The sequence below is a fragment of the Ursus arctos genome, unplaced genomic scaffold (genome assembly GCF_023065955.2).
Source record: "Ursus arctos isolate Adak ecotype North America unplaced genomic scaffold, UrsArc2.0 scaffold_25, whole genome shotgun sequence".
In the NCBI taxonomy this organism is placed as follows: domain Eukaryota; kingdom Metazoa; phylum Chordata; class Mammalia; order Carnivora; family Ursidae; genus Ursus; species Ursus arctos.
Window position 1 is genome coordinate 8,388,209 of NW_026622930.1, and position 27,125 is coordinate 8,415,333.

General features: G+C 52.1%; 2 protein-coding genes across 4 annotated transcripts in view; both read right to left on the minus strand.

Annotated features, from left to right (window-relative positions):
- Nucleotides 1–255: 255 nt before the first annotated feature.
- BDKRB1 (bradykinin receptor B1) lies at nucleotides 256–26,621 on the minus strand. Of its 2 annotated transcripts, none has more exons than XM_026515356.4 (3): nucleotides 26,532–26,621; nucleotides 8,493–8,619; nucleotides 256–1,779 (listed from the first exon to the last, which is right to left on the minus strand). In XM_026515356.4, exon 3 carries the CDS (start codon nucleotides 1,766–1,768, stop codon nucleotides 707–709), a length of 1,062 nt encoding a protein of 353 aa, XP_026371141.2. In that variant the 5' UTR covers nucleotides 1,769–1,779; nucleotides 8,493–8,619; nucleotides 26,532–26,621; the 3' UTR covers nucleotides 256–706. The 2 variants fall into 2 exon arrangements, with proteins under 2 accessions (XP_026371141.2, XP_057174364.1); XM_057318381.1 differs by having other exon boundaries at nucleotides 8,493–8,671; nucleotides 26,532–26,617.
- The window catches only part of BDKRB2 (bradykinin receptor B2), a 30,487-nt gene continuing 22,759 nt past the window's right edge, over nucleotides 19,398–27,125 (minus strand). The window contains exons 2-3 of one of the 2 annotated variants that reach the window (XM_026515354.4): nucleotides 26,532–26,641; nucleotides 19,398–23,042 (exon numbers count right to left, since the gene is read on the minus strand). In XM_026515354.4, the coding sequence (XP_026371139.2) occupies nucleotides 21,938–23,042; nucleotides 26,532–26,605 (1,179 nt within the window). In that variant the 5' untranslated portion in view covers nucleotides 26,606–26,641 and the 3' untranslated portion in view covers nucleotides 19,398–21,937. The remainder of the gene's footprint in view (nucleotides 23,043–26,531; nucleotides 26,642–27,125) is intronic. The other variant, XM_026515355.4, reaches the window with a different exon arrangement.

Genomic DNA, 27,125 nt, shown 5'->3' on the forward strand with positions numbered 1-27,125 from the left:
CCTCTCCTGACAGCCCCTTTCCCTCTGAACACTCAGGGTGCTGGACATGGGGCGTGCCACTGCGATTTCTTGTTTTCTTTTTTTATATTCTAATTATTTATGCAAGTTCCTTGTGGGTGGGATCCCTAGCTCAATCATCTCTGTATGCCTAGCAGTCAGCCTAGAACCTTTTGGATTGGCACGTGCAACATAGGCAGGGAGACCCTTACCAGAAGTTTCCTGTGGCTGCTGGAACAAATTAGCACAAACCCGGTGACTTAAAACAACATGACTTTATTGTCTTCTGTTTCTGGAAGTCCGTCTCAGTGGGCTTAAGTCCAAATGTCTGCAGGGCTGGCTTCTTCTGGAGGCTTGAGGGGAGAATCCGTCTCTGTCTTTTTTCCAGCCCCTAGGGGGCGCCAGCGGGCCCTGGCTGGGGCTTCTGGCATCACTCCAGCCTCCTGCTTCTGCTGTCACGTGGCCGCTTCTCTTTTATAAGGACCTTCGTGATGACACTGGGCCCACTCAGAGAATCCAGGATCATCTCCCCATCTCTCCTTAGCTTAATCATACCTGCAAAGTCCTCGTACCACAAAAACTTACCCAACAGTTTCCAGGGACGAGGTCCTGGCCATCTCAGTGGGCTCATTCTTGAGCCCACCACAGCCGTATCTATTATGTCCGAAATCACAGATGAGGAAGGCACGCCTCGTAACTCCCTGCTGTTTTAATTCTGCCAGAAGTGTTGGAGAACATCTGTCCGGTGGGGCAAGGACACTGGAGTAAGACTCCGAGGCGTGCATTGCTGGTAAAGTTCCCAGGCCTTGGTCCTGAAAAGCCGGCCCACGAAGACGTAAATCACGGGGTTCAGGCAGCTGTTGATGAAAGCGAAGAAGTTGGTGTATTGCAGGCCCAGGTCTATGAAATCCTCCCAGAAACAGCCTCGGACAGCCCGCATCTGGTAGAGGAATTCCAGGAAGGCGAAGAAGTGGTAGGGGGTCCAGCACACCAGGAAGGCCGCCACGAGCGTGAGGATGAGAGCCGTGGTCTTGCCACCCGTGGGGCCCCCACACCGCGTCCCCTGCACCTCCGCCTGCCCGTGCAGGGAGGCCAGGATGTGGCAGTTGAAGAAGACGATGGCAGCCAGTGGCCCCAGGAAGCCCAGCACGTTCAACTCCACCATCCTGGCCAGGGGCCAGGGCCCGGGTGGGTGCAGGAGCACGCAGGCGTAGGAGTTGTTCAGCTCTGGGACGGCTTCGAGGGAGCGGAACAGGAACGTGGGGACGCTCAGGAGGCCGCCCACCAGCCAGATGAGCAGGCAGGTGGCCTGGGCCCGCCGCCGCCGCCGCCGCCTCCGGCTGGCCATGGGGTGCACCAGCACGCGGTAGCGGTCCTGGCTGATGGCCACCACCAGGAAGATGCTGATGAACAGGTTGGCCTTGATGACTCCATTGACCAGGCGGCAGAGGAGGCCCCCGAAGGGCCAGTGGAATTGGTTGGCGATGTTCTCCGCCCAGAAGGGCAAGCCCAAGACAAACACCAGATCGGAGGCGGCCAGGTTGGCCAGGTAGATTTCTGCCACGTTCAGACGCCGCCGGGGCAGGAGGAAGACGGACAGCACGAAAAGGTTTCCCAGCAGGCCGCAGACGCAGATGACGATGATCCATGTGGGTAGCACTCGGTGCAGCAGGGCCCAGGCTTCGCGAGCGCCGTCACAGGTCGTGGCATTGGGAGGTGACAGCTGGCTCCGGTTCAGTGACAGGAACTCCAGGAGGGTCCGGGACGCCATCCACAGGGGACCTGCATTGAACAGCACGCGGCGTCACCTGGGAGGCCACCAACTGCAATTCGAGGGCCGGATCAAGCCCGCCCCGCAGGTTTGGAAAATAAAGTTTTATTGGCACACGGCCACACCTGTTCATTTACATGTTGTCCAAGGCTGCTTCTGTGTGGCAGCGACAAACGCTGCGTGGCTTGCAAAACTGAAACTATTTGCCATCTGGTTCCCTTGATGAAGGGTTTGCTGACCCCTGGTATAAAGGAAAGGACCAGGTCTTTCAAAACCGAGTCCAAACCCTGGCACAACTACTCAGTGTGGGCCACTTGGACCCACTGATTTTTATTTTCCTTTTTGGAAGTTGGAACTAATCGTATCCCTCTTGTGGGATTGTGGCGAGGACTGGGGATAGGATCTGTGGAGCGCTTGGTGTGGTTGCCTCGTCCAGAGGAAGGGCTCAGTGGAAGGGGCTGATTAGTCTTATTAACAACCCCATGATTGGGGCGCCTGGGCGGCTCAGTCATCATCTGCCTTCGGCTCAAGTCATGATCTTGGGGTCCTGGGATGGAGCCCTGCATCGGACTCCCTGCTCAGTGCGGAGTCTGCTTCTCTCCCTCTGCCCCTTCACCACCCCCACTCGTGCTCTCTCTCTCTCTCTCTATCTCTTGCACAGGCACAAACAAATAAATAAAATCTTAAAAAAAAAACCAACCACATTATTATTGTTAACAGTTTTGTTAAACATTTAACGAGCACCCACTTTGTGCCAGCTCTATGCCAGGTGCCAGAGATACAGAACAGGAGCCAGCCCCCAGCCTGCAGGTGCTCACTGCCTAAAGGGGTTGCAGACATGGAGACAGTAGTCAACGACCTAAGAAAGAATCAAGAAGGGCTAGGAAAAGGTACAGCCGGTGGGGATGCCCATCCATTGGAGCCGAGACCAGCACGGTGGAAAGGGTGGGGGCAATGGTGGGAAGTTTCCAGAACGAGGAGGTTCTCAAGCTGGGCTTGAAAAATACAAGTAGTAAAAGAGTAGCAGCTCACACGGATGAAATGTTCTCTATCTCCAGACACCATTCTAAGACTTCCACATTTAAATATTTTTTCATTTAATTTTCTCAACAGCTCTGTGGGGGTATGGGCTTTGTCCTCTCCAATCGGCTGCTCAGAAAAAGGAGCGCCGAGGGACCCATCACTCCTCTACAGTCACACAGATGTGGACTGCCTGATTCCAGAGCCCGGGCCTCTGTCTACTTGATCCTGCTGCGTGTTTTGTCCCCACTTGGTAGATGAGGAAGCCAGGCTCAGACGTTAACAACCTGTCCTGGGAGACCTCTGTCCACGCTGACCCCTAGCCACAGAGCTGGCCTGCCTCCTGCATGCCCACGATGACTTTCAGGGTGGGAAGGAAGCAGACCGTGCCTCCCAACCCTCTGGAACCCCATGGAAAGAAGGGACCACATCCTGTACTCGTGGGTTTGTGGGTACCTGCCAGCAAAGCTGGCCACAGCCGGCTCAGAGGACGCACGTGGTCCCATGCCCACAGCGAGCAGCGGTCTGCACTGTGGGATTTCTGGGGCTTCGCACCTAAAACTCTTACCCCCCCGGATGAGTTAATATATGCAAAGTGCTTAAAATGGTTCCTGGCTTTTCATAAGCACTCTATAAATGTTAACTCTTATTATCATTACTGTTATTACTTAGTGATGCTTGAGAGTCCTTCAACTGGGCACGGCCTCCCGGTATCTAACAGAAGATACTGTGTAAGAGAGAACCAATCTTGGAAGAGTCTATTTGGCTGTGTGATGTTGGGCAATCACTTCGTGTCTCTGAGCCTGACTTTCCTTATCTGAGGACACGATGACCATCAAGTTTTTATTCTGTTGGTAACTCACACACTTTTCCATTCACACCGAGGATAATTCACCAGTTCCTCCATGCATTTATCTACTGAACTAGTATTAATTGAGCACCTACTGTATACCTGGCGCTGTCCTAGGTATTTGGGACAGAGCAGTGAATCAAACTGGCAAACCCCCCATGCCCTCAGGGGGCTTCTAGCCTAGTGGGAGGAGAGAGCCCACAACAATGAACTTAGTGAGTAAATGTGTTAGGTGGGGAGGGGTACCAGTGGGCATGGTAAAGTTGCCATCAACCGAAATGGAGGTTGCAGACTAAAGGCGGGGCAGGATTATTTGAGTGTGGGGGGATCAGTTCACTCTTGAACATGTCAAGGTCAAGATGTCCATTGGACACCAAGTGCGGATTTCCAGGGGGCACCCAGATATTCAAGTCTGGTATTCAGTGACAAGATCTGATATAGTGACACGTAAATGGGAACTGTGATCAGCTAGATGGTGTTCAAAGCCACAAGACTGGGTGAAATCACCAAGGGAGAGTGTGTAGACAGAGAAGAGAACAAGGGGCTTGGCCCCCAGGGGGCAGGGGAGTGGGAAGCACGGGGAATTATGGGTTGGGTGGCTGTGGGGTATCTGGCATGTAGGAGCTCTGACCCTGAGTGTATGAAGACTCAGGATACTCTTGTGTTGTCAACTCTTGCAGGGCATAAATCCACAACTAAATATATATTTGGTTATTTGGAAATACTCTTTTTTTTTTAATTCTTTTTAAAGTAGGCTCCACGCCCAATGTGGAGCTCATACTCATGACCCTGAGATCGAGAGTTGCATGCCCTACCGACTGAGCCAGCCAGGCGCCCCTGGAAATACTTTTAAATTTTGCAATGTGCCCTTTCTGGCAGTGATGAGCTAAAAATTGAAAGCAATGAAAATTTAAGTAGTGAGCTTCTGTTTCTCAAGGAAGTTGGTGACGAAATGTGCAAGTTGCACAGAACGCTTGCTGGTGTTTACAGCACTGTGGGGGCTGGAGCGATTTCACTGACCACAAGAATACCTAAGACACAAAAGCTGCCCCTTGAGAAGTTAGTACTTTTAAAAGATCTGCCATAAGACGCTGATCTCACCCAAATGGCAGCAGAAGGGCACTGCTCTAGGTCGCTCTGGAAGCATGGCTTTTCAACCTAGACCAAGCAGCTGTTCTGAAAATTAATTCAGCTGATTTTTGGTTCCAGGTTTTCTCCTGCACAGACAACAGTGGAGGTGGTGGCTGATTAGGGGGCAGACTCGTAAGAACGCCACACACGGAGTTCTCGGTGCCGGTTTGATATTGTTATCTTCAAATTCTTCCACTAGAAAAATCTGTCCTTGCCAATCATGATCCAGTGCACGGACTCAAAGCCAAGCTTCTGGAAGTTCTGTCTGGCTGAACGGAACAACGCACTTCTGGGGAATGCTCTTCTAAATTCAGTTTCAGTTGTTTACATTGGAAATAGAGTTATATTTTTGTGACGGTAACACAGAGATAGATTTTGCCGGGGCACGGTGTCATGGTAACAGTTACGTTCTGACTAAATAAGAGACCAATGAAACAGAAATGTACTTTGAACAGGCCACAGTGCACACACAGTTTATAATTGCATGCAAATAAGTTTCAGTATTCTACCAATTGAAACGGAGAGGATAGTTGACAACATTCAGAAAATTTAAAGACATACGCACAAAGTTAGTGAACCACAAGCTTATTGTAGTGAATTTGATGGTGAATTTAAAAATAATGCAAACCTTCAGCACGTATTTCTCCCATCATCACTCAATTTTATAAAACCTTGAGCCTAAATGCCTGTAAGTGTTACTAGCCTGTTTGTTAGAGGAGAGCTCTAGTTTTTTTTTTTTTTAATTTTGTTCCAAATCAATGGGAAATCTTTAATCAAGGTGTTCAAAGAACAGAGCGCCAAAACGTCTGCTTTGGCATGTCTAGCAGATTGTAATGATAGAAAACAAAGCTATTATGCAGAAAATAAAGGAAATATGTTGCAAAAGGGATTAAATGATTACGTTTGATGATTTAATGATTACATGATTAAATCAGAGAATGAGAACTCAGTGGCACACAAGATTTAATTTTAAAATTCCATAGTGAGCTTTGGAATACCTCAGTTTGTGGGAAGAATCTTTTGAATTGGATACATTCATATTCTGTACAGAAATGAGATGAAATTGAGAAAACCCACCATGCACAACATCTAAGCTCGGCAAAGCATTCAAAAATTTTACTACAGCTTATTTGTCGAGTTGAACCTGATAAAAATATTTGTTGAAGAAAGCCACTTTGAACTAAGGCCTAGAGGTACCCCCTGTGAAAATATCTGGGCTAAAATAGTTACATCATTTTATATGCCGGAAGTCGGACTTGAGAGTAGCCCCCACTTGCCAGAACTTGCTCAGAGCCTATCAGGCACCTGAGCACCTGCCTAGCCACGTTTTCTTAAATAAATACGTTCCAGTCTAACAGAAGGGTCAGTTGAAGGTGCTAATTTAAATGTATTAACTGTAAAATTTGAAGGCAACGATTTCAGCAATTATACGGATCAATTAAAAATAGTAAGACCAGGCAGAAAGAAAAATTCGTTCTCCAGGAAAATGCCCAGGACCTACCCGAGTCGGGCACAGAGTGGATATGTACCAAAACCAGTTTATTTTGCTTATGTTCTTTTTCAATGTTCAGCTCAGTAACATAAAAACTTTCATTTTGCCTTAATGTATGTGGGTGTCTATATGTACTTGAAGACATAACTATTTTTGAAAACAATTTCTTAACTAGAACTACTTTATAACTCCATCGCTATAATATGGCCAGTCTGTTGGGGGGTGTGTATAGAGAAAGAGTTAAATACGTCATTTTTTGGAAAGTAGCTTTGGACGAAAACTGCTTTAAAACTTCACCACTATAATATGGCCAATTGGTTGTTTAAAGCCACTCTTTGTGGGGATTCATTTCGGCAGCTGCAGGAAGCCGGTATACCCAGCAAACCTGATTTCTGAGATGCCTGGTGCCCCCCAGCACCCCGTTGTACCCCATACACATCTGCGGAGCTGTATCCTGAGACTGTCATGGGACCTCACGCCATACCTTCCTGTGCCCTTCTCTGCACGTGGTGACCAAGGTCTACCCGCCCGGAAAACCCACACGACAGCTTGGTCTCGGCCCCAGTCCTCCCTGACACTAGAGCTGGAGGGAGACCCAGATGCCCAGGTCTGAGCCTTCAGTATCAGCCACACCTGTCATCTGCAGGGGGTCCGAGATTCCGCTGGGCTCTCAGGAACTTGATCCTGACAACATGGCTGCATGAGCAGTCTTAGAGTTGTGCCCATGGTACAGATGAACAAACTGAGGCAAAGATACGACACCGGGGCCTTTGAAGATGGAGGTAGGGGCTGTGAGCCAGGAGACAGAGGCAGCCTCTCGAAGGTGGAGAAAGCAAGGAACGGATTCTCCCCTGGAGCCTCCAGAAGGAACACAGCCCTGCCAATACCTTGACTTTGGCCCAGGGTGACCGATGTTGAACATCTGACTTTCAAAACTATACGACCATAAATTTGTGTCATTTTACCGCTAGGTTTGTGCTAATTTATCACAGCAGCCATAGGAAACTCATCCAGGGGGCAAGGCTTCACCCTACGGAGGAGATCAGGGACTGCTTCCCAAGCCACGCGCAGAGACCTCTGACTTCAGCTCGAATCTGATTGGTCCTGCACACACTGCCCTCCATCCCACAGCCTGTGTCTGCTCAAGCTGGGTTTATTCGTTTTTTTTTTTTTTCTTAAGACTTATTTATTTATCTGAGAGAGAGCACGAGCAGGAGGGGCAGAGGGAAAAGGAGAGGGAATCTCAAGCAGACCCCGCGCTGGGAGCCTTACAGGGGCTCCATCCCAGGACCCTGAGATCATGACCTGAGCTGAAACCAAGAGTTGAAGGCTCAACTGACTGCGGACCCAGGCACCCCAAGCTGGGGGTTATTTTTAAAGGGTTTGTCTTTACCATCTGCTGTCTGTGTTTATGTCAATTTGGACAGAAAGGAGAGACCTTCCTTTACCAGTTCTTAGTTGTAGCTCTGAAATTTGCCTGGCACATAGTAGGTGCTCATTAAACAGCACTGTCAATATTTTTAGTAATACTCAATCTTATTTATTAAAAACTTAGAGGTGACGTTGGGCAGGTCTACTAGAGAAGACGAGTCTGTAATTTCTATGTGCTATTTTCTGAGTTCTGTGCATTTTAACATTGGCATTACTACTCGGGAGACCACTGTCTTCCCACAAGGAGGGCTTCTTGGAATTCACTCCAACAGTGAGGTGGTGATAAAGGCATTTGAAATACAGACACAGAAATGAAAGAATCTCAACTCAGTCAAATAATAAGACGCTATTGTCAAGCCACAAATAACCCAGTCTTCTGATATCTGGTAAGCCGGCCTGGGGAGATCGGTCTGATTTTTATCCATCAGAATTTGTGGATGGAAGCCGGTCAGAGTCCACACGGAGCCCACTGGAGGCTGTCTCCAGCCTCTACATGTTTCCTGTGGGCTTGATATAAAGAAAGAGCTTCTGGAAACTTCACAGACTAGTCCAGATGCTCTCCTCCTTTTCTTCTGGAAAAGCAACTCAACCCCAAAGCAGGCATGGAATACAGTCTCTTAAACGGATTTAGAATTATGATTTAAAAAAAAAAAAACACTTAAAGAAAACCGAAAATTCTGCCAACATTTAATTGTAAAAAGAAGCTTTTTTTGTTTTTTGGTTTTTGTTTTGAGAGATGTGGATCTCCTCTTACACCTCACTCTCACAAGAGAAGAAAAAAAAGGTGGTCATTTACTTACCAGAGGGCCCAGAACTTCAGCCGGCTTTTCTGATGGCGAGAGCAGCCTTCGGAGGTGAGTTCTGCACTGGGAAGCCCCGTGGAAATGCTAAGGCCTTGGATTACACCACCTCGTCCCAGTGAGGTCACTGGAGGGATTGCCGAAAAAGATGAGTCTTCAGTGAAAGAAGCAAGCTGGGGCTTAAAAGGAAAACTGCTTTACATCTTGGGGCTGGCGAACGATTATTCAGCTCCAACCCCCCTCCTAACGTTGCTGACATCTGGGGAGGCCAGTGACTGCCCAGGAGCGGTATGTTGGCCAACATGCACTTGAAATGCATCCCGGCCCCCTCCTGAGCCCCCATGAGCCTCAGTGGACATTGAGTGATGACAGCCCCATCTACCACGGGGTCCTGCGTGCCTGAGGTTTTGCAGCAGTTTTCCTTAAATGCCTCCTTCCGAATTTCGGCCCTCGAGGATCCATGGCCAAGAATCCATTCATGTGGACCCCACTACACAAACAGTGAGCTAAGAAAAATTTGACTCATGCGGTGTCCAGAGTTGAGTAAGATCAGATGCACTTCTCCTAATCTTCTCTGGCAGCTGCGGAGCCCATTTTTCAATGTTCATCTGCATATATCAAGCTGAACTACTCAAGACCTCGTGTTCAGACAGTAAGACATTTCTGGCTTGCTTTGACAGCCTCAAGATCCTTTCACTGAAATGCTCCTTATCCTCCCGCTTAGAAAATGAAGACGTTTCAAACTCCCTCCCGAAATGCAGGAGAACACATCCACACCAGGACTTGAATTCTGGCTTCTGGGTGATCCCCAAAAATCTCAGGGCCCCAGCCCTCCCCACACCTTAGTCCTGCCTCTTGGATGCTCCATGTCCCCTCCGGATGTTACCTTGAACCCAACATGTCTGGAGCAGAAAAATGACCCCTTGGTCTTCAGAATCTGGTCGTCTCTGTTTCCTTTTTCTGCACTGGCACCTCAGTGGGGACAATCTGCCCTGTAGAATTTTCTAGCAATTTTCTCCTGTTGCTAGATGTATTAAAATTGTGGAAGCAGCAAATGAAGAAGAAGAAGAAGAAGAAGAAGAAGAAGAAGAAGAAGAAGAAGAAGAAGAAGAAAGAAGAAGAAGGAGGAGGAGGGGGAGGGGGAGGGGGAGGGGGAGGAGGAGGAGAGAAGGAGAAAAGAAGACTCCAAGACTCAGTAGCCCATGAGTATTTTAGGGAGGAAACTGGAATTTGTCTTTGGGAAGGCCCCTTCCCATCAGGGGAGACCTGGGATTTTTTTTGAGTAACACAGATGTTAGGTGAGTGTCAGCCACCGTTTGGGGGAGATTTTCATCAGAGGGTCCTTCCTGATTAGTAATGAAGATTGGGGTCTCACCAGAGCAAACCCTTTCCAGAAAGCAGCTGCCTTTTCTCCCTTCCGTATGTGTTTAGACTGGACTATTTCTCACGAGTATCTGTTCTTATGGGATGCCTTCCTGCCCAGGCCCTGAGACCAGTTCTGGGGGAGATGGGGTCTGCGGGTCTGATCCTAGCCCCGCTCACGTGGGGTGGGGAATGGCCAGTGAGGACAGGGGGCCTGTGCATGGCAGGGCCCTCTGGCCCGCTTGCCATGGGATGGCCAAGGGAGCTGGGCTTTGGGAGATGACTCCATGGAGGCCTTGCCAAAGCCATGGGGCCCCATCCCGGGGGCGGGATGGAATGTTCTTTTAAGAAAATGGGTGTTTCCAGTGTTGCTCACTCAGGGTGGAAAATGGGAAGTGGGCCTTGGTCCCATGGGGGAGAGAGTCTCCCTCTACTTCTGGGGCTGTGGGGAGAGGGGGCCTGAATTCTGAGGGTTTGAGGACAAGGTGAGGGAACCCCAAGCCTGTGGGAAGAGGGGCTCGATTTCTCAGGGCTGAGGGCAGGATGAGGGAACCACATCTAGGAAGGGGTACAGGCCCCTATAATGTGGAGGTGGGCGAGGCTGGGAGTAGGATGAGGGTCCTCTGGGTCCTGGGGTATGTGGGGGGCGTGTGCAGGGAGAGTAGGACAGCAAAGAGGCACGAAGAGGTGGCCAGCAGATTACCCAGGACTGCCATCTACAGAGGACAGCCTGTCTGGCTGGGCGGGACAGGTCAGCCTTCCCTGGGATGGTCCCTGAGGTGAATGCCGGGGAGTCTGGGCAGCTGTGTCTCCTGAGCTGTGGGTAGGCTCGGGCTATGCTCCATGCATTTTCAGGGAAGGTGGGCTGGAGTTTGAGGGACCCGGGGACTCACGGGTCACAGTCCCCACTGTGACATACACAGTTCTCCAGTCGCTAAACCCCAGAACCACCCTGTCTCCTCTCCCAGTCCCATCCAGCAGCTTCTGCGAGGATACATCGTTGGGAACACCTAGAACCCAAGCACCTTCGGGGTTCTTGCTCAGTCTCCACAATTACATGTGCGGTCCCTACTATTAACTTTTCTTGCAGCCGCAGGAAAGAAACCAAAGCCGGGCACCTTCTGGCCCGAACTGAAGGCCCCCAGTCCTCTTTGCCCTCTGTCCAAGCCTTCCTTCCTGTCGTCAGTGTTAGACACTCATGCAGCAGACACGTCTATGACACAGAACTCCCAACAAACCGCCTTGCTTTCGGATTCTTGTCCTTCCGTCGATGCTTGTGCTAGATTAATATTCCAGAGACCCGGGATTTCATCATTTCACAGGACCACACCCCAGCCCCTGGGAATTCACGGACTCCTCCACGGTCCTGCTGTAATACCCAGAGCCACCGCCCACCCTGGGTCTTCTGTTGCGGCCGAGGGGTGACTTGCAGGCTCGTAGCACCTCTGGACTTGTCTCCCCGTGGGCATTTGCTGGACATGGCCTCCTCTCTCTGTCTACCTCATGCCCCTCCATCATTCAAGGCCCATTGTAACCCTTTGCTCCTGGATGAGCACAGGTCTGTGTGTTCATCCTCGTATTCTGCAAAGACGAAGGGAGCATCTGCCTGCCTGGTGCCTGGTGAGTGCTGGGTGTCAGGGGACAGAGAGAAGAAGCCTTGGTGTCCCCCCGGGACTGCTCATGTGCCGGTGGACCTGGCAGGTGGTCAAGCCTGAGTTCGCAGCCAAGTGGGCAAACCCCGCTTACAAGAGCACACAGCGGGCCGCACAGAGTGGGCGGGAACGGAGGCGGCCAGACTAAGGCGTCAAGGTGGAAGGGGGTAAAAATAAAATCTTAAGGTTTGTAGGTTTCACAAAGTGCAAACCCCTGGAAATCGAAAGGGTGACGATTGCCGGCTTGAGTGTGTCCCAGGCAGCTCTAAGCACTGCCCCGGCCTAAGCTGATGGCCATTTTGAGGTGAAGGGCTCTGGGCACTGGCCACTCGGCAGAAAAAGCTCTGCTGGGCCAGGGGTTCCAAAGACCAGGAAGGTTTAAAAATGGCCACATAAAACTCTGTCTTTGTGTCATTTTTGCTTTGGGAGATGCTTTCTCACCTGGACAGGGGGGCCAGGCAGACCCTCATTGGAGGGGAGTTGGGAGAAGCCTGTGAGCTAACAGCTGCGGCCTGGAGCGCACTGGCGCTCTGGAAGCCTCTCCAGGGACACCACTCGGAAAGGACGTGTGACCGGGGATGCTCAGCCACATTCTGCTACGTTCTAAAGCCTAAGTCTGACCGTGTCGTGTCTCTGCTGGAAACCCTGACTGCTCCCATCTCAGGCACAGGAGCGCACCAAGACTGCCTTTTCTGAGTGTCCTTGTCGCGGTCCCCACCTGCTCCTCCATTGGCTCTCCTGGCTCTCTTGCTTTGTTTCGAACACGCCACATCCTCTCCCACCTCGGGGCCTTTGCACTGGCCATTCCCTGTGCCTGGAGCACACCTCCCACGCCTCAGGTCCTTCTGGTCCTCACAAATCCTCCCTTATCGGAGAGCCCTTCCCTGAAATAACTTCTCCTCCCCTCGCCCGGCTTCACTGTTTATCATAACCGATATCATCACCTGGATACGTGGTTTAGTTTTTACTTCCTGTCTCTCCCACTAGAGCGTGAGCTCCATCGGGCAAGGGGTTTATCTCTGTTGATTAGAGTCCTATTCCAAACTCCTACAACAGAGCTCAACAAATATTTGCTGAATGAATTCATAACCCTATTTATTTATACATCAGAATATCAGTAAGTTTGTCTCCGGATCAACCCGCAGTCCTGAACCCCTTGAGGGCACCAGGTCCCTTGTGGGCGCTGGGAAGACACAGATGAACAAATCTCTTTCCCTGGCCCGTTCTGGGGCTCTGAGTCCATCTGAGGACAAAGACACACAGTGACTGTATGCCATGGAATGCAGAGTGACAATGAAAAGCCAAGGCTCTGTCCGAGTATGAGGACCTAAAGAATTTAATTCTGCTTGAGGCCGAGTCTGGGAAGAATTATGGCAGAGGGATATTTGAGCTGGGTTTTGAGAGATGAATAGGAGTTTGGAGGGCAGGCAAGCTGAGAAAAGCTTTGTAGGTTTCTGCATGCGTGTGTGCATGGACATGTTTGTGGAAGGCTTCCTTGGGACCCGGAGTTGGAAAGCCCAGGCTCAAGCCTCCTACTGCATTGACTCATTCTTTCTGGGTATCACTCAGCCCCTACCCTTGGGCAGGCCCTGTGCGGGTATGCCCCGAAACGCTCCTGTTTTGGAGTAGCAAAGAGAATTAAACAGTTTCAGATCGGACTGAGAAATTCTCCGACAACACAGATACCCCACCCCCAGCCCCGTTGTCGGGGAGGAGGGAGAGCTGGGGCACCCTGGCCATCCTGGGGATCCTCTGACCCGGTTTCTTCATCTGGAAGTGGATGTGCCCTGCCTACTTCCTAAGCTGTTGTGAAGATCGAATAGATCCATGGAAAACGTCGATACTGCGTCGATATTGCATCATACGGATGCTCTCAGGGAAGATGAATGTGTATTTTCCCAGTTTTATGACCTTCCTCTGGGTTCTCTGGCAGAAATTGCCCATATGGAAAACCTCTGACATCATTTTTCAATCAACCTAGACGCCTAAATGGCCCATGTGTGCAGCAAAAAAATGGGGGGCATGAAATCAAACCAGTTTTCCTGAGAAACCAGTAGTGCTGGTATGTCTTTAAGAGAGATGGGGTTGATGCTGTAGGCATGTGTCGTTCACGTAAATCGCGCCGGTGCCCGTGATCAGAAATGCTTCCACGACCTGGGTACAGGGGAACTGACATGCTGGAGTGAACTTTCACCTTTTCTTGAGGACTTGGGGTCACCCTTGACTGTCCCAGTCCTCATAGTGGCTACACACATGTGACAGAGACAGAGAAGTTGAAGATCCCTGTGAAAGACCTAAATGGGGTTCTCCCCTGGGCTCTGGGATCAGGGAAGATGCCTCAGAACAGAGCTAATGTTTCAGAATTACTGGCTTAGATGTTGTCCCAGTCAGGGCTCTCCAGAGAAATCGAACCAATAGGATAACCACCTCTTTCTTTCTTCTTTCTTTCTTTCTTTCTCTTTTTCTTTTTCTTTCTTTCTTTCTTTCTACCTACTTACTTATCTATCCATCTATCATCTGCCAATCAATCGATCAACCAATTAATCTATCTATCTATCATCCACCCATCAAGATATTTATTCCAAGGAGTTAGTTCATGTGCTTACAGGGGCTGGTTGGTCAAAATTCATACAGCAGACCAGAGAACTAGAAACTCAGGCAGGAGCTCGTGCTGCAGTCTCGAGACAGAATGTCTTCTTCTCTGGAAACCTCAGTGTTTGTTCTCAGGCCTTTCAACTGCTCAGACGAGGCCCACCCACATTACAGAGGGCCATCTCCTTTACTGAAAGTCGACTGATGGCAGATGTTCACCACAACCCCCAAAGACCTGCACAGCCACACCTGGATTCGTGTTTGATTGAATAACTGGGTGCTGGAGCCCCACCCAAGCTGACATTTAAGACTCACCAGATGGCATTTAGAGCTGTGATCCTGGCTGAGATTAGTAAGGGGCCCATGTAGAGAGATGAGAGGAGGGCTTAGGGTTGAAGCATGAGGAGCTCCAACATTTAAATGTCAGGTGGAGAAGGAGGTACGGGGCAAAGAGAGTAGAAAGAGCAGCCAGTGGTAGACAGGTTCTGTGCCAATCAAGCCTGGGAGACCATGGGTTAGACCAAGCAGAGAGGAGTGTGGCCCTCTTTCCTGCAGGACTTCTCAGGGCCTTTAATACATATCCGTGCAACGTGCAGCCCCGCAAGGAAGATGTAGGAGTTGCAGTTCTCGGACTTATTTGACCAATCGGGAGTTAGGTTTTGGTTTGGTTTGGTTTGGTTTTGAGAAACTTTGGGAAAAATCTGCAAAAGTCAATAACGGCACTGAAATAGCTTTAAGATTAGAAGGTGAGCTCTATACTTCAAGGAGAAGCTGATATCGAAACTGAATTGAAGAGAAGGAATTTGGGCAGTGATGGGGTGGGGTCGCCGAGGGGAGATGACCAGTTCTCACAGTGACAGGGTCACTTCTTCCTCGTGGATCGTGAGGACAGGGGTCCGACCGCCCTGAAAGGCCATTTGCGGTCAGGATGCCAGGGTCTCAGTGCTTTGTCTTCCTCCAGTGGGATAAGTATTTTGGGGAAAAATCTGATTTGGAAGCAAGGCCTGATCTGGAATTCAGGGCAGGCCGGTCTGGGCCGCAGAGCTGAATCTCAGCTCCCTCACTGTCGAGCCAGGGGCGGCCAGTTTCTATGCCAACTCCTGAAGCCTCGGTTTCTCAGTCTGTGGTCGGGGGGTGCTTCTCAGAGTTTGGAGATCAGGTGAGCCACAGGGGTGATGCTGCTGGCCCTTGGTCAACAGCCGATGGGAGCTGGCTTGGTATCGCTTTGCTCTTGCATAAGGAAGGGTTACGTAAGCCGTCCTCCGTCTTGGCCAGGACCCAGAGAGGAAACAGGCCCACATGGCTGGCCCGCTGAGTGGGCCTCGGAAGGTGACTCAGCGTGGAGGGGGTGCCCAGAGGGGCCTCAGCCCTCTCTCGGGTCATCTTGTGGGGACTGTCTAGCAACAACCTCTCCCCAAGGTGCACTTGGTGGCCAGGCTGCCTGGAAGCCAGGAGCCAGGCCCTGTGGCCTCTTAGATGCCCTGAATCAGCCTGCCTTTGGGGCCTAGGCAAGGAAGAGGGGAACAGGGCGGGCCTGGGCCTGGGCCAGCAGGGGGGCCTGGGTCAGCCCCTAACGTCTTGGGAAAGGCCTCAGGGTCCTCCTTTTGAAAAACTCTCCGACATTCTGTACGATGGTCTATTCTGCTCTTTCTCAGGGGAACATCTGTCACCACCTAGCATTGCCAGCCCTCAGGAGACCCGAAGAAAGCCTGCGGCTGACTTCTGCCTGGCTGGGGACTGGGGTCTGTGTGGACCGTGGTAGGCGATCTCAAAGGCGAGGGGGCATGCCCTCAGAGCCGGGAACACACGTCTGTCCATCTCCTCGGGCTGCCGCAGCAAAGCGCCACAGACGGGGTGGGGGCTTAAAACAGTGGGAAGTCGGTTCCTTCTGTGAGGGTCCGAGGGGCAGTCTCTTCTATGCCTCTGTCCTGGCTTCTGGCGGCTCCGGGGAATCTTGGACGTGCCTTGGCTTGTGGAAGCATCACTCCCAACTCTGTCTACATCTCCTGATGGCCTCTGTGTCTCTGTGTGTCTCTCCTCTTCTTATGAGGACCCCACTCATTGGACATAGAGCCCACCATGTTGCAGTTGACCTCATCCTAACTTAATGACCTCGGTGAAGACCCTATTTCCAAGTCAGATCATGGTCTGATGTCCCATATGGATATGAATTTGAGGGGGGAGAGAGCCCATTTAGCCTGCGAGAACACTTTGATCTGTCTTACTCTTCAAAGTACCTGGATCCTCATTTTATAGGCGAGAAAACAGACACTCAGAGAACTTAGCTGGCTTTGTCCAAATTCCCACAGCCAGGAGTGGCAGAGCGGGGATGGGAACCAGGATCTTGGCTCCAAGCCCAGGGCGGTCCTTGTCGAGTGGCTCTGCCCTTTATAGTTTGTGGAGCCCCTTTTCAGAGTTATTAGCTCTGGCTGAGATAGGCACACTTATTGCGTTCTCTCTCCATTTTACAGATGACGAAACGGAGGCCAAAGGCCATGGAGGGGGTGGGAATGAGCGGAGTGGTTTGGCAAGATCACACGGTGAGTTAATGGCGTGGTAGGGACTCCAGGCCTGGCCTCCAAAATTCTTCCCCTACAATTAAATATCACATCTCAGCGTAAGCCCGGTGAAAGGAGCCAGCCACAAAAGGCACACGGCGTATGATTCCATCCATATGAAATGTCCAGAGACAGAAAGAAGGTTAGTGACTCCCAAGGCTGTGGGGAGGGCGGGATGGGGGATTTCACTTTGCGGTGATGAATGTGTTCTGGAAGCAGAGAACAGTGACCATCACACAGCTCCAAGAATGAACTAAAAGCCACTGGAATGGGCGAACAGTCTGGCATGTGAATCATATCTTGATAAAGCTGCTACGGAGAGTATTTCTGGGTCAGGTGTCAGCCGCCAGCCCCAGCAGAGATCTGCCGGGGGCAAGTACGCACAAGGCCGACAAGATCCAGTCTGTTGATTAGGACAGACACAGCCCCAGCGCCGGCTCAGAAGCTCTTCACGCAGGAAGGCACCTTGAGGCTTTCCTGGTGACAAGATTCCTAACCCCCTGGTTAAGGCACGAGCCAGCCGAGACCAGGTGGGCTTCCCGAGCCCCCTCCTGAGGAACCGTGTGGCCTTGGCGAGTTACTTCCCTCCTGGGTCTCGGTTCCCCCATCAGGGACTGGTAAGCACCTGGTTCTCTGAGTGGTCATGAGGGAGGTTATGACCCCTCTGAAAGGGGTCAGCAGAGAGTGGGACATTATCATGGGGCCATTTGACCTCAGCCAAAACCCAACAAACAAACCTTCCAGCCAATGCCATTGCCCAACTGTGACCTCCTTGCTCACCCCGGACCCCCGTATCCTCCAGGGCTTGGCGACAGGTTCAGAGCTATGCGAGGCTCTATCACGGGCTCAGGGGCTGAGCGACCAGGAGACAGCGGAGCTCGTTGCTGGGGGCTGCCAATCGAGGCTTCACCTTCCAAACCATGAAGACTCCGTTGGTGGTTTCATACATTGATGGTAGCCCCCATCACTAGCATTCGGTCCCGCCAGGTCACTGGGGGTCGGTTTGTATCTCTACACCGGGTCCTCACCCACTTGGCCCCGGGGCAGTGTCAGGGGCTGGGCAGTGCTCCCGGGCTTCTCCCCATCACACCAGCTCGCTGGTGCCACGGAGGGTCAGTGGGGGTGAGGCCGCTCATGTTGCCTGGCTGGGTGGAGGGAGGTGGCAGCGAGGCTCTCCCAGCCTGTTTCCACCCGCCCAGAGCCCTGCTCATGGTTCCAGCCGGGTGGCTTCTTCTGGAGTGCAGACTTCCTCGAGTCAGGCTCCCATTTGGGAACCAAGTCCCTTGGATGAGTGAGCTCCCTCGGGCCGTCGTGGGCCACTTTCTCCAAGCTCAGAGCTACTGGGGAGGGAGGCGTGCAGGCTGAGTGGGAAGGGTGGGCACTGGAGGGGGAATGGAAAATCTGCCAGACTCTGTCTAGTTGTGGACCCTAGGGCCAGAGGGTAGAGAATGAGCCAGAAAGTAGAGAGAGGGAAACAGACAAGGCAGGCCTGGCTCGTGAAGGGTCTTACAGACCACATTATGGATGTGGAACTTTATCCCAGGAGTGGTGGGACACTGTGGCAGGAGTTCTCATTAGAGACCATGGTCACTCACATCTGCCTCACGGCCGTCATCACCACCATGGCAGCTCTCATGGGTCCAGTGCCAACTCTGTACCCGGCACTGTGCTAACACGTGCTATGTGAATCCTGTTAACAGTTCTATGGGGTAGATCCCATTATTATCCCCATTTCACAGATGAGAACACGGAGACTCAGAAAGGATAAGAGCTGTTCAAAACCACACAACAAATAAGAGCCCCGGCCAGAGCTAAAACTGAATCCAGGTCTGCGATTCCAAAGCCTTGGCTCCTCAACACGGTCTTTGGGTGTATAGCCCCTCAGAATGGTATGTGCATGACAACACGTCCTTGGCTGCAGAACGAAGAATAAGGATTCGCAGATGGTGGTGGTCAGACTCAGAAAGGAAAGAAGCAGTTAGGTTCAGGAAACCCTTAGGTGGAATCTAAAAAGAAGTGCTGATCCATTGGGTGGAAGGAATGAAGGAGAGGGTGCATTTACCGATCAACCCCACGTTTCTGGCATGGGTGGTTGGAGGTGTAGACGGACTAGTACCATTTCTGTAGACACAGAACACAAGTTTTCTTTAATGAATGAGGGAAGCAATGAATACACGAATAATGGAGAGGCCCCCCAAATGAAGTGGATAATGAGTTCCCCATCACTGGGATCATGCAAGCAGTGGCTAGACAACTGTTTAATCTAGACATTGTAGAAGACACTCCTGATTTGAAGGGGAGGTCAAATGGAAGGGACTCAATAAATATATTGCATGCATGAGTGATTGAGTCTCTGCCATCACTACGATACGAGGTCCTCATGGGGTCCCACTGGACCTGATGGGAGCTGGGTGGTGAGTTACCACTGTAGGGATGGAGGCAGGGGAAAGTAGCAAATCCTGTTAAATTTTCTTACATTTCTATTTCAGTATATTTTAGAGCCTACATTTTAATACATATTAGTAAGTTTGCATATTGGCTATGTATAATCAAAATTCCTTTACTTAGAGAGTTACACAATCACAGAAGTTTGGACACCACTGTTCTGCGGGCCAGAAGCCCTAAAATAGGTTGAGTGGAAATAATGACCTGCCCCCCCACCCCCCCAAGGCTTCTGACTGCCTATGACAGTGTCCTCACAATACTCAGGGGTTCCGGAGTTATAACACATGAAAGATCTCTGCAAAAAAGGCCTCATCCATTTATTAAGCTGTATGGAAAAGATGCATGTTTACACGTTTCACCCATTTCTCATTATTTGTGAAATGCTCCCTCTTTACAATGTAACAGCTCTTTGGGTCTTTCAAGGACAGATGTTCTCTATCGCGGTGTCAACACAACCCACAGGGCGGCTGCCGTCTCACAGACTGATTGCTCCTCAGACCACAGGAGGACCCCCAAGGGACCATTAGGGTCCCAGAGCTGTGATGTGGCTCTGCTCAGAGAAGACCTTTAGACCATCACACGGCAGCTGATGCATGAGGACTCCACAGCGGCAAAACACAGCCTCCTTTTTATTCCACAATATGTGCACCTGTGTAATTTCATTCAAATACGAAACCACTGCTACTCCTTATTCAACTGTTTTCTTTCTCCAGCTGCAAGTGCGTAAGTTTACTGGGAGAGGTGTGTGTGGCAGGGGAACAAAAGCTGGGGGTCTTTTCTGATCCTTTTTGTCTGAAAATCTAGAGCCGGCTTGATGAGGATTTATGGGCTGTTGGCCTTCCCAAATTGCCCCATCCTTTGGGTTTCCATCTTCTCCAGAGAGAGCCTGCTAAGAAGTATCCATTTATTTTATTGAGCAGATGAGCGCTGCCCAGGTGCTGCGTACCTTACTATCGTGGAAGCTCCTGAGCCCCACTGCTACTGAGCTGGCCCTCCCTGCCTTGGTTCTCTGCCACTTGATGTCAGAGCCTGGGTGGTGCGTTCTCCATACTCCCCAAGGGGCTGGGCACGGTGCTGACCCCAGGAGGCAGATTGTGAAACATGTGGGAAAAAAGAAATGAATCCTCCCTGGAGGACCTGGGGCTTGGGGACAGGGCTGTTTCTTAAGGCTCTGGCCAAGGATGCTGGTCCAGCTTCCTGCTGCCTGGCACCTGGGAACCGCCCCACCCCACTCGTCACCCCGCCCCTCTATAGTGCTGGCTGCAGGCCTCCTGGGGGAGGGCGTTCTCCCTTCTCTGTTCTGCAGAGGACCAGCTGTTTTGCTGCTCATTGTGTGGGTCCCTCCCCAAGGCTTCGTCACAGTCACACCTGCCCGGACCTAGCCAGCCCTCCTGACCCAGGGCTGCTGCTGGCACCCATGAACCGCTCAGCCCTCTAAGGGAGCTTGGTACCAGGACCAGTGCTTTGGGGTCGATGACCTTTTTGCCAAATCATTGGTCGGCCACCCTCGAGTGGCCCCCACTTGGCCACCGTCCAATAAACCACCGGTTGGTGCCCTTGGTTGCTGAGACAGGGACGGTAGGCAGGCCTGGACTCCTCCCGACTACTGTCCACCCCCAGGGAGGGTCCGAGCATGTGGATTCCCTGAGTAAGTTCCATCGAAGATCTCTTGGGCTCATCACAAATCAAACACTGAACGGGTGGCCTGCCCCCAAAATGCTTGTGTATGTATGTGGCGGGGGGGACAGAGTATGGGAAGGAAAGGTGGAAGGCAGTGAACATTACTGAGCTGCTACAATGTGGCAGATACTGATGGGTACTTGACACGACCCTTAGCAACAAAGCTATGTCTTTACAATCAATTTACTTCCGTTCTGGGTGCGTAATAATGCCACACGTGTATATAGCACCTTTCCTTCCTTCAAAGTACTTCTATGCCTGTTGCCTCTTTCAATCTTCACAACACCCTGGTGTTCCAGAGGACGACACGGGCAGGGACAAAACGATGTGCCACAAGTTACGGGCTGGCAGCGGCAGGCTCCTCACCCCTCTCCTCTGCACCGTCCCCAGTGCCTTGCTTGACCACGTTGGGTCACAGAACAGCCTTCTGATTGCAAGTAATCACCCCGTTCGAGTTTGCAAGTTCCTTCAAGACAGAGATGATGCTCTCTTTTTCTTCCCTCTTGCCCATGGTGCTCAAGGCTGCATGAACAGCAGGTGCTGGCTAAGTGCTGACTGAGGGTGTTTTTGGCACAGACTCTCTTGAACATGGGCAGGGGAAGTGATGGAATCCTGGTCTCTGGGTTCTTACCAGGGATCCCTCAGAGTTAAACCTTCATAAATCTGAGAAATCATCCTCCAGAGTCCCCGCTGGGTTATTTAAGAGACCTAAGGTGAAACCCCAGCCAGGTCCCACCTGTGCACTCAGCCGCGGCACCAGAGCTGGGGTGGCCGTTCTCCTGGAAGCCTGAACTGGCATGCTGTGGCGGGGCGGGATGCCACGTGGGAGGGAAGCTCAGTCACTCCTGTCCCTGGCCCCAGGTGCCCTCCATTCCCAGGATGATGCAGGCTGGCCCAGGGGTGGCAGCCAATGAGCACAATAATACTGTCGTGTGTATGGAGCCCTTGGCTGTGTGTGAGGTCACCCCGTCCTCACGGCCTGGCTCACTGCAGTTTGGGCAGGGCAGCCATGAAGCTCCTGGGTTTTCCCGGAGTCACCGACTTATTGCCTGAGGTCACACACATGGCATGCCCTCCATTCCTTCCTGGGCACGTCCTGAAGTGCCACTGTCCCTCCGTCTTGGCACACATGAACAGGGGTCCTGGTGGCGTCCCCTCACTGGCTGTTCCCCACCCACTCTGGCAGTTTGTGGATCTGGCGCTCCACGGAGATGGAGGTCCGGAGCGTGCCCATGGAGTTCTCCATCTTGCTGGGCTCCAGCATGCAGCCCCCTTTCTGGCACAGTGCCTGGAACACCTCCCGGGACTTCTTGCGGAAGCGCTTGCCCACAATCACGTACACCAGCGGGTTGAGGCAGCTGTTGCTGTAGGCCACGTAGGTGGCGATCTGCGTGAAGACGTCGATCACGTACTCATCCCAGCAGCCAGACAGGATGTCCAGGCGCAGCAGAGTGTCCAGGACGGTGCTGATCTGGAAGGGCAGCCAGCAGATGACGAAGAGCAGCAGCACGGCCAGGACCAGCACCGTGGCCTTCCTCTCCGTCTGGATCTCCTTGAACTTCTGCATCTCATTGTTACGCAGCACCTGCATGATCTGCACAGTGCAGAAGGTGATGATGGTCAGGGGCAACAGGAAGCCCACGAAGTTGAGGAGGATGTTGGTGAACACTTCCCAGGTGCGGGACGGGTAGGTGATGACGCAGGCAGTGACGTTGTGGCCCTCGTCCCTGTACTCCTTCATGGTCCGGAAGGCCAGCATGGGCGAACTCAGGAGCAGCGCGCAGCCCCAGATCACCAGGCTGTAGAGCTTGGCCCAGCGCACCCCGCGCATCCGGCCCGTGGACATGGTCTTCACCAGGGCCAGGTAGCGGTCGATGCTCACCAGCATCAGGAAGGAGATGCTGCTGTAGAGATTCATGTAGACCATGGTGTTCACCACACGGCAGAGGACCTCCCCGAAAAGCCAGTCGAAGTTGTTGGCGATGGTGATGGCCCAGAAGGGCAGCCCGCAGGCCAGGATGAGGTCCGCCGCGGCCAGGTTGCCCAGGTAGATCTCGGCCACCGTGCAGCTGCTTTTGTGCAGGCAGAAGATGCTGAGGACGAAGATGTTCTCGAGGGCCGCCAGCACGAACAGGACCCAGAGGAAGGGGGCCTGGATGGTGTTGAGCCAGTTCCACTCGTCGGAGTAGAGGCAGGTGCTGGGCGCGGTCCCATTGAGCGTGGGCATGAGGACTTGCGACGTGAGGTTGAGCATTTCCGTGCTGCAAGAAAGTGGAAAAGAGGCTGTTACACCTCGAGTCACAAGAGGCAGGAGAAACAGCTGCTGCAGAAGGAGAGGGGAGATCAGCAAGCAGCTTCCAGAAGCGAGGTCGGGAGTGGCACTCAGGCCCTTTCTGCCGCACGCTCAGAGACTCGGGTCCGGGCAGCCCGGACTCCCTGGGGTCTTTGAGAGGTACCCCGTGTCCTTGGGCTAGGCCGAGAGCTCATGGTCTTCGCCTCTTGGCTCCACTGGGATGTTTCCTTGGCCAGCGTCCATCATCAGCACTGACAATTACAGTCTTGGACCCTGGACCTCCTCGAAGCTTCCGTGATGGGAGTTCACCATTCCTTCCTTATCGCACGGGCCCCTCCCAAGGGAGCTGGTCGTCTTTCAGCCTCTCAGGGCCTGGTCATGGTGAGTAATTGATTAGAGGAGAAAAATGATATCATGCCAGACAGGGAGATTCCAGCCTGGCTCCGAGACCACAGCCCATGTGCCCACACCCTGTCTCCTTCTGGTAGAGGGCAGCATTGTGCTTCCAGAACTCCCACCAGCAAAGTGTTGATGATCATCAGAGGTTGCATGATGGAAAAGGAGGGCAGGGGCTTTGGAGCCAGGCAGTCCTCCTGGGTTCAAATCCCAGCTCATTCATTAGCTGTGTGACTTTGGGTAAGTCTGAACCTCTCTGAACCTCAATGACCTACCTTGCAGAATGGGAATAACAAAATCTACTTCTCAGGGTTGTGGTGGGAATCCAAGACAATTTGCAAAAAGCCCCAAACTCTGCACTTGGTTCAATAAGCATGAATAATTATCTATTTTTGTGAACTTATTAAACCACCAGCAACACTCTGGTTGCTCCTGTGTTAGTGACTTTATCATTAACCCACTGGTTCCTCTTTCATGCTTGGGTGAGACTCAGACCATGGGACAGTTCATTTTCTAGAAGTGTCACTGTTAAGGCTAATTCATCTCTACCTTCAGCAAAAAGGCATGGGGCTTGGACAGATATGGGTTCCAATCTAGCTGTGTGGTCTTGGGCAAATTGCTTGACCTCTCTGAGCTTCTATTTTGTTTCCTTTGGAGTAGAGTATTACTCTCTTCTTGACTTGCTTTGCATAGTCGTTGCAAGGTTCGAATCAGAGTGGGTCTGAGGACACATTGAAAGCAGAAAGCACAACTCGGAATGCAGGACTGAGTGGACACTTTCCTAGTGCCCTCTGGGGTTGGCGGGGAGTGGGGGGACGGCGGCACTAGAGGGGCTCTTCCTGGGAGGGTGATTCCTTCCTGGGCAGGCTCATGGGGGAGGAGTTGAGCCACGGCTTATGGGAAAGAATCTGCTGTTCACCTCTGGGACTTCCTCGGAAAATCCCCTCTACTTCCAGGAGTAGCTGGCCAGCCTTCAGCGGCCAGACTGGGCACCTGTGACTAACATAAGCATTGATGAATTTATCCTGGAAATGTGCCTCGAGCTGCTTCTCTGTGCTGAGCTCCACCCTGGCTGTGGGGAGCCAGAGGCCAGTACCGCGTGTCACCTGCCCTGCCCAAGCTCCCAACTGTGATGAATGCCATGGGGTGGAAGGAAGGGCATGGGGCACAGAATTGGGGGGGTGGAGAAGGTTGGAGGTGACTCTCGAGCTGGGTCTCCAAAGATGAGCAACGAATCAATGGAGAGCAAGAAGGACCAGCGTTATACGGTGACAGCTGATGGCTACGCTTGCGGTGACCACAGCATAATGTACCGAGAACTTGGATCACTGTGTCGTACACCTGAAACCAAGTGTCGTACACCTGAAACCAAGGTAGCTTTGTGTGTCAGCTGTACTCAAATAAAATTAAAAAATAAAACAAACACAACAACAACAAAGGAGAAGGGACAGACCAGGCAGAAGGAGAAGCTTGAGCGGAGGTGCAGAGTGGAGAAGCCTCTGGCATGTTCTGGAAGGCAGACTGGACAGGGAGGCAGGAAGTGGCAAGAGATGGGATGAATGAGGGAAAAGGGACAGTCACCACCGGCTGCTAAGAGACTGAGACTTTAGCCCTGAGGGCTTTACGGAGGGAGCAATGGAATAGAAAAAACACTCTAGAAAGATCCTTCTGGTGGAGTGGTGGTTTTAGTCTGTCCAGTTTCTGTGCTGCCCTTCCCTTCAAAAGGTAGAGTCTAGTTCCTCTTCCAGTGCATGCAGCCAGACTTAGTGACTTGCCTCCCACCCGTGGTGGCAGTGACAGTGTATCACTCCAGTGCCAGTCATAAAACGCATTGCAGGGGCGCCTGGGTGGCACAGTCGGTTAAGCGTCTGATGCTTGGTTTCGGCTCAGGTCGTGATCTCAGGGTGCTGAGATCGAGCCCTGCGTCCGGCTCCACACTCAGCACGGAGTCTACTTGAGATTCTCTCTCCCTCTGCTCCTCTCCACCACGCACCGCCCCCCCCCGCCCTCTCTCTCTCTAAAATAAATACATCTTTAAAAAAGCTGCAATGCAGCTTCCTCCTTGGCCTCTTGGGTTGCTCGCTGTGGGGGAGGCTGGAGAGCTGCCTCTCGGGGTCTGGCTCTCTAGAGACTGAAGGATGGTACCAGCTGCTGCTGGCTCATTGCCCAGCAATATGGTCCCTCACCAGGGGGATGGCCCCTGGCCCCTAGTTGGCACGGGATCTTCCAAGGTGGCCTGGAGAGTGTGTACCTGGGAGTTACATGCCCTGTGGCACGGTCATCTGCACAGTAGGCTGTACTCAACACAGGGCTGAGAGGCCAGGCTGGGCCCTTCTCTGCTTTGTCGTGCCAGCGTTGCCCCCTGAGGACCGACCCTCCCTTTCCTCTGCTTCCACTCGGGATCAGCTGTCCCAACATTCTCTCTCTCTCTCTCTCTTTTTAAGATTTTATTTACTTATTTGACAGAGAGAGACAGCGAGAGAGAGAACACAAGCAAGGGGAGTGGGAGAGGGAGAAGCAGGCCTCCCGCCGAGCAGGGACCCCGATGCGGGGCTTGATCCCAGGACCCTGGGATCACACCCTGAGCCGAAGGCAGACACTTAGCGGCTGAGCCACCCAGGCACTCCCGCCCCCCACCATTCTCTCTTTAGCATGACTTGGCCTTCCACCAGACGTCAGACATGTGTTGGACACTTCCCATCTCCATAGTGACCTGGCACATCTCTGTCTGATTCCTTGGGTGTTGACGTCAGAATGTCACTTTTTTCATTCCCAAGCTCTTTTGGGATCGCTTGCACATGACCACCAGTACTGTGTCCTCCTCCTGCATCCCTATGCCCCACCAAACCCCACAGAACGCTCCAGTCCCTCTGCTCCCACCAGGCCCATGGGGATTTGAACACCGGCCTCACCAGCCCCCCTGAGAGTTCTCGTCTGTGGATTTAACATCTCCTGTTGCTTCAACTGTTGTCCAGAAGATGAGGGTCACGTTCTCCAGGCCTTCTCCAGGCTGTCTGCCCCTCCCTTATAAAGACTAAATCAAGGAACTCTTTTGACTTACCCGAAAGAGGCTGTGATGGGCACAGGGTCCTCATGAAAAGACAGGAACATTGATCTCTTCCAGTTGGAGAACATTTGGACTCAGAGTGGGACGTAAGTGAGGCTCCTGGGCTGACCAGGGGAGAAAAGACAGTGAGACGGTGGGCTGGGGACCATAAAACACGCCAGGGAAGGGGAACGGAGTCCTTCACTTAGCAAATGTTTATTAAACGACTACTGCAGCCGGGGTGCCTGGGAACATCATGGTACAATGTCTTGTCCTCCAGGAGCGTACAATCCGATGGAGAAGCTAGATGTTACTGAATTAGTCACTAATTAATTGAAAACTGGCATAAATGCTATGAAATAAAGATCCCATGACAGTGTGTAACACGGAGTCCTAACCAGCCTGGTGCGGGGAATGAATGGATATTTATTTTGAAGCCGGAGGCTAGGCAGGAGGAAACTGGGTAAAAGGATGGTGGTGGAGAGGAGGATGTCTGGGTGGAAGAAGCAGCAGGTGCAAAGGCCCTGAGGCAGGAAGAAGCTTGCTGTGGACATGTGTTAGGCCCTGGTGGCTCCTGGGGGAAGGAGGGGACAGGCTTGTGGCGGGGAC

Bases quoted from the DNA above. Each gene is read 5' to 3' on its own strand.
- BDKRB1 (XM_026515356.4), bottom strand. From the start codon at position 1,768: ATGGCGTCCCGGACCCTCCTGGAGTTCCTGTCACTGAACCGGAGCCAG.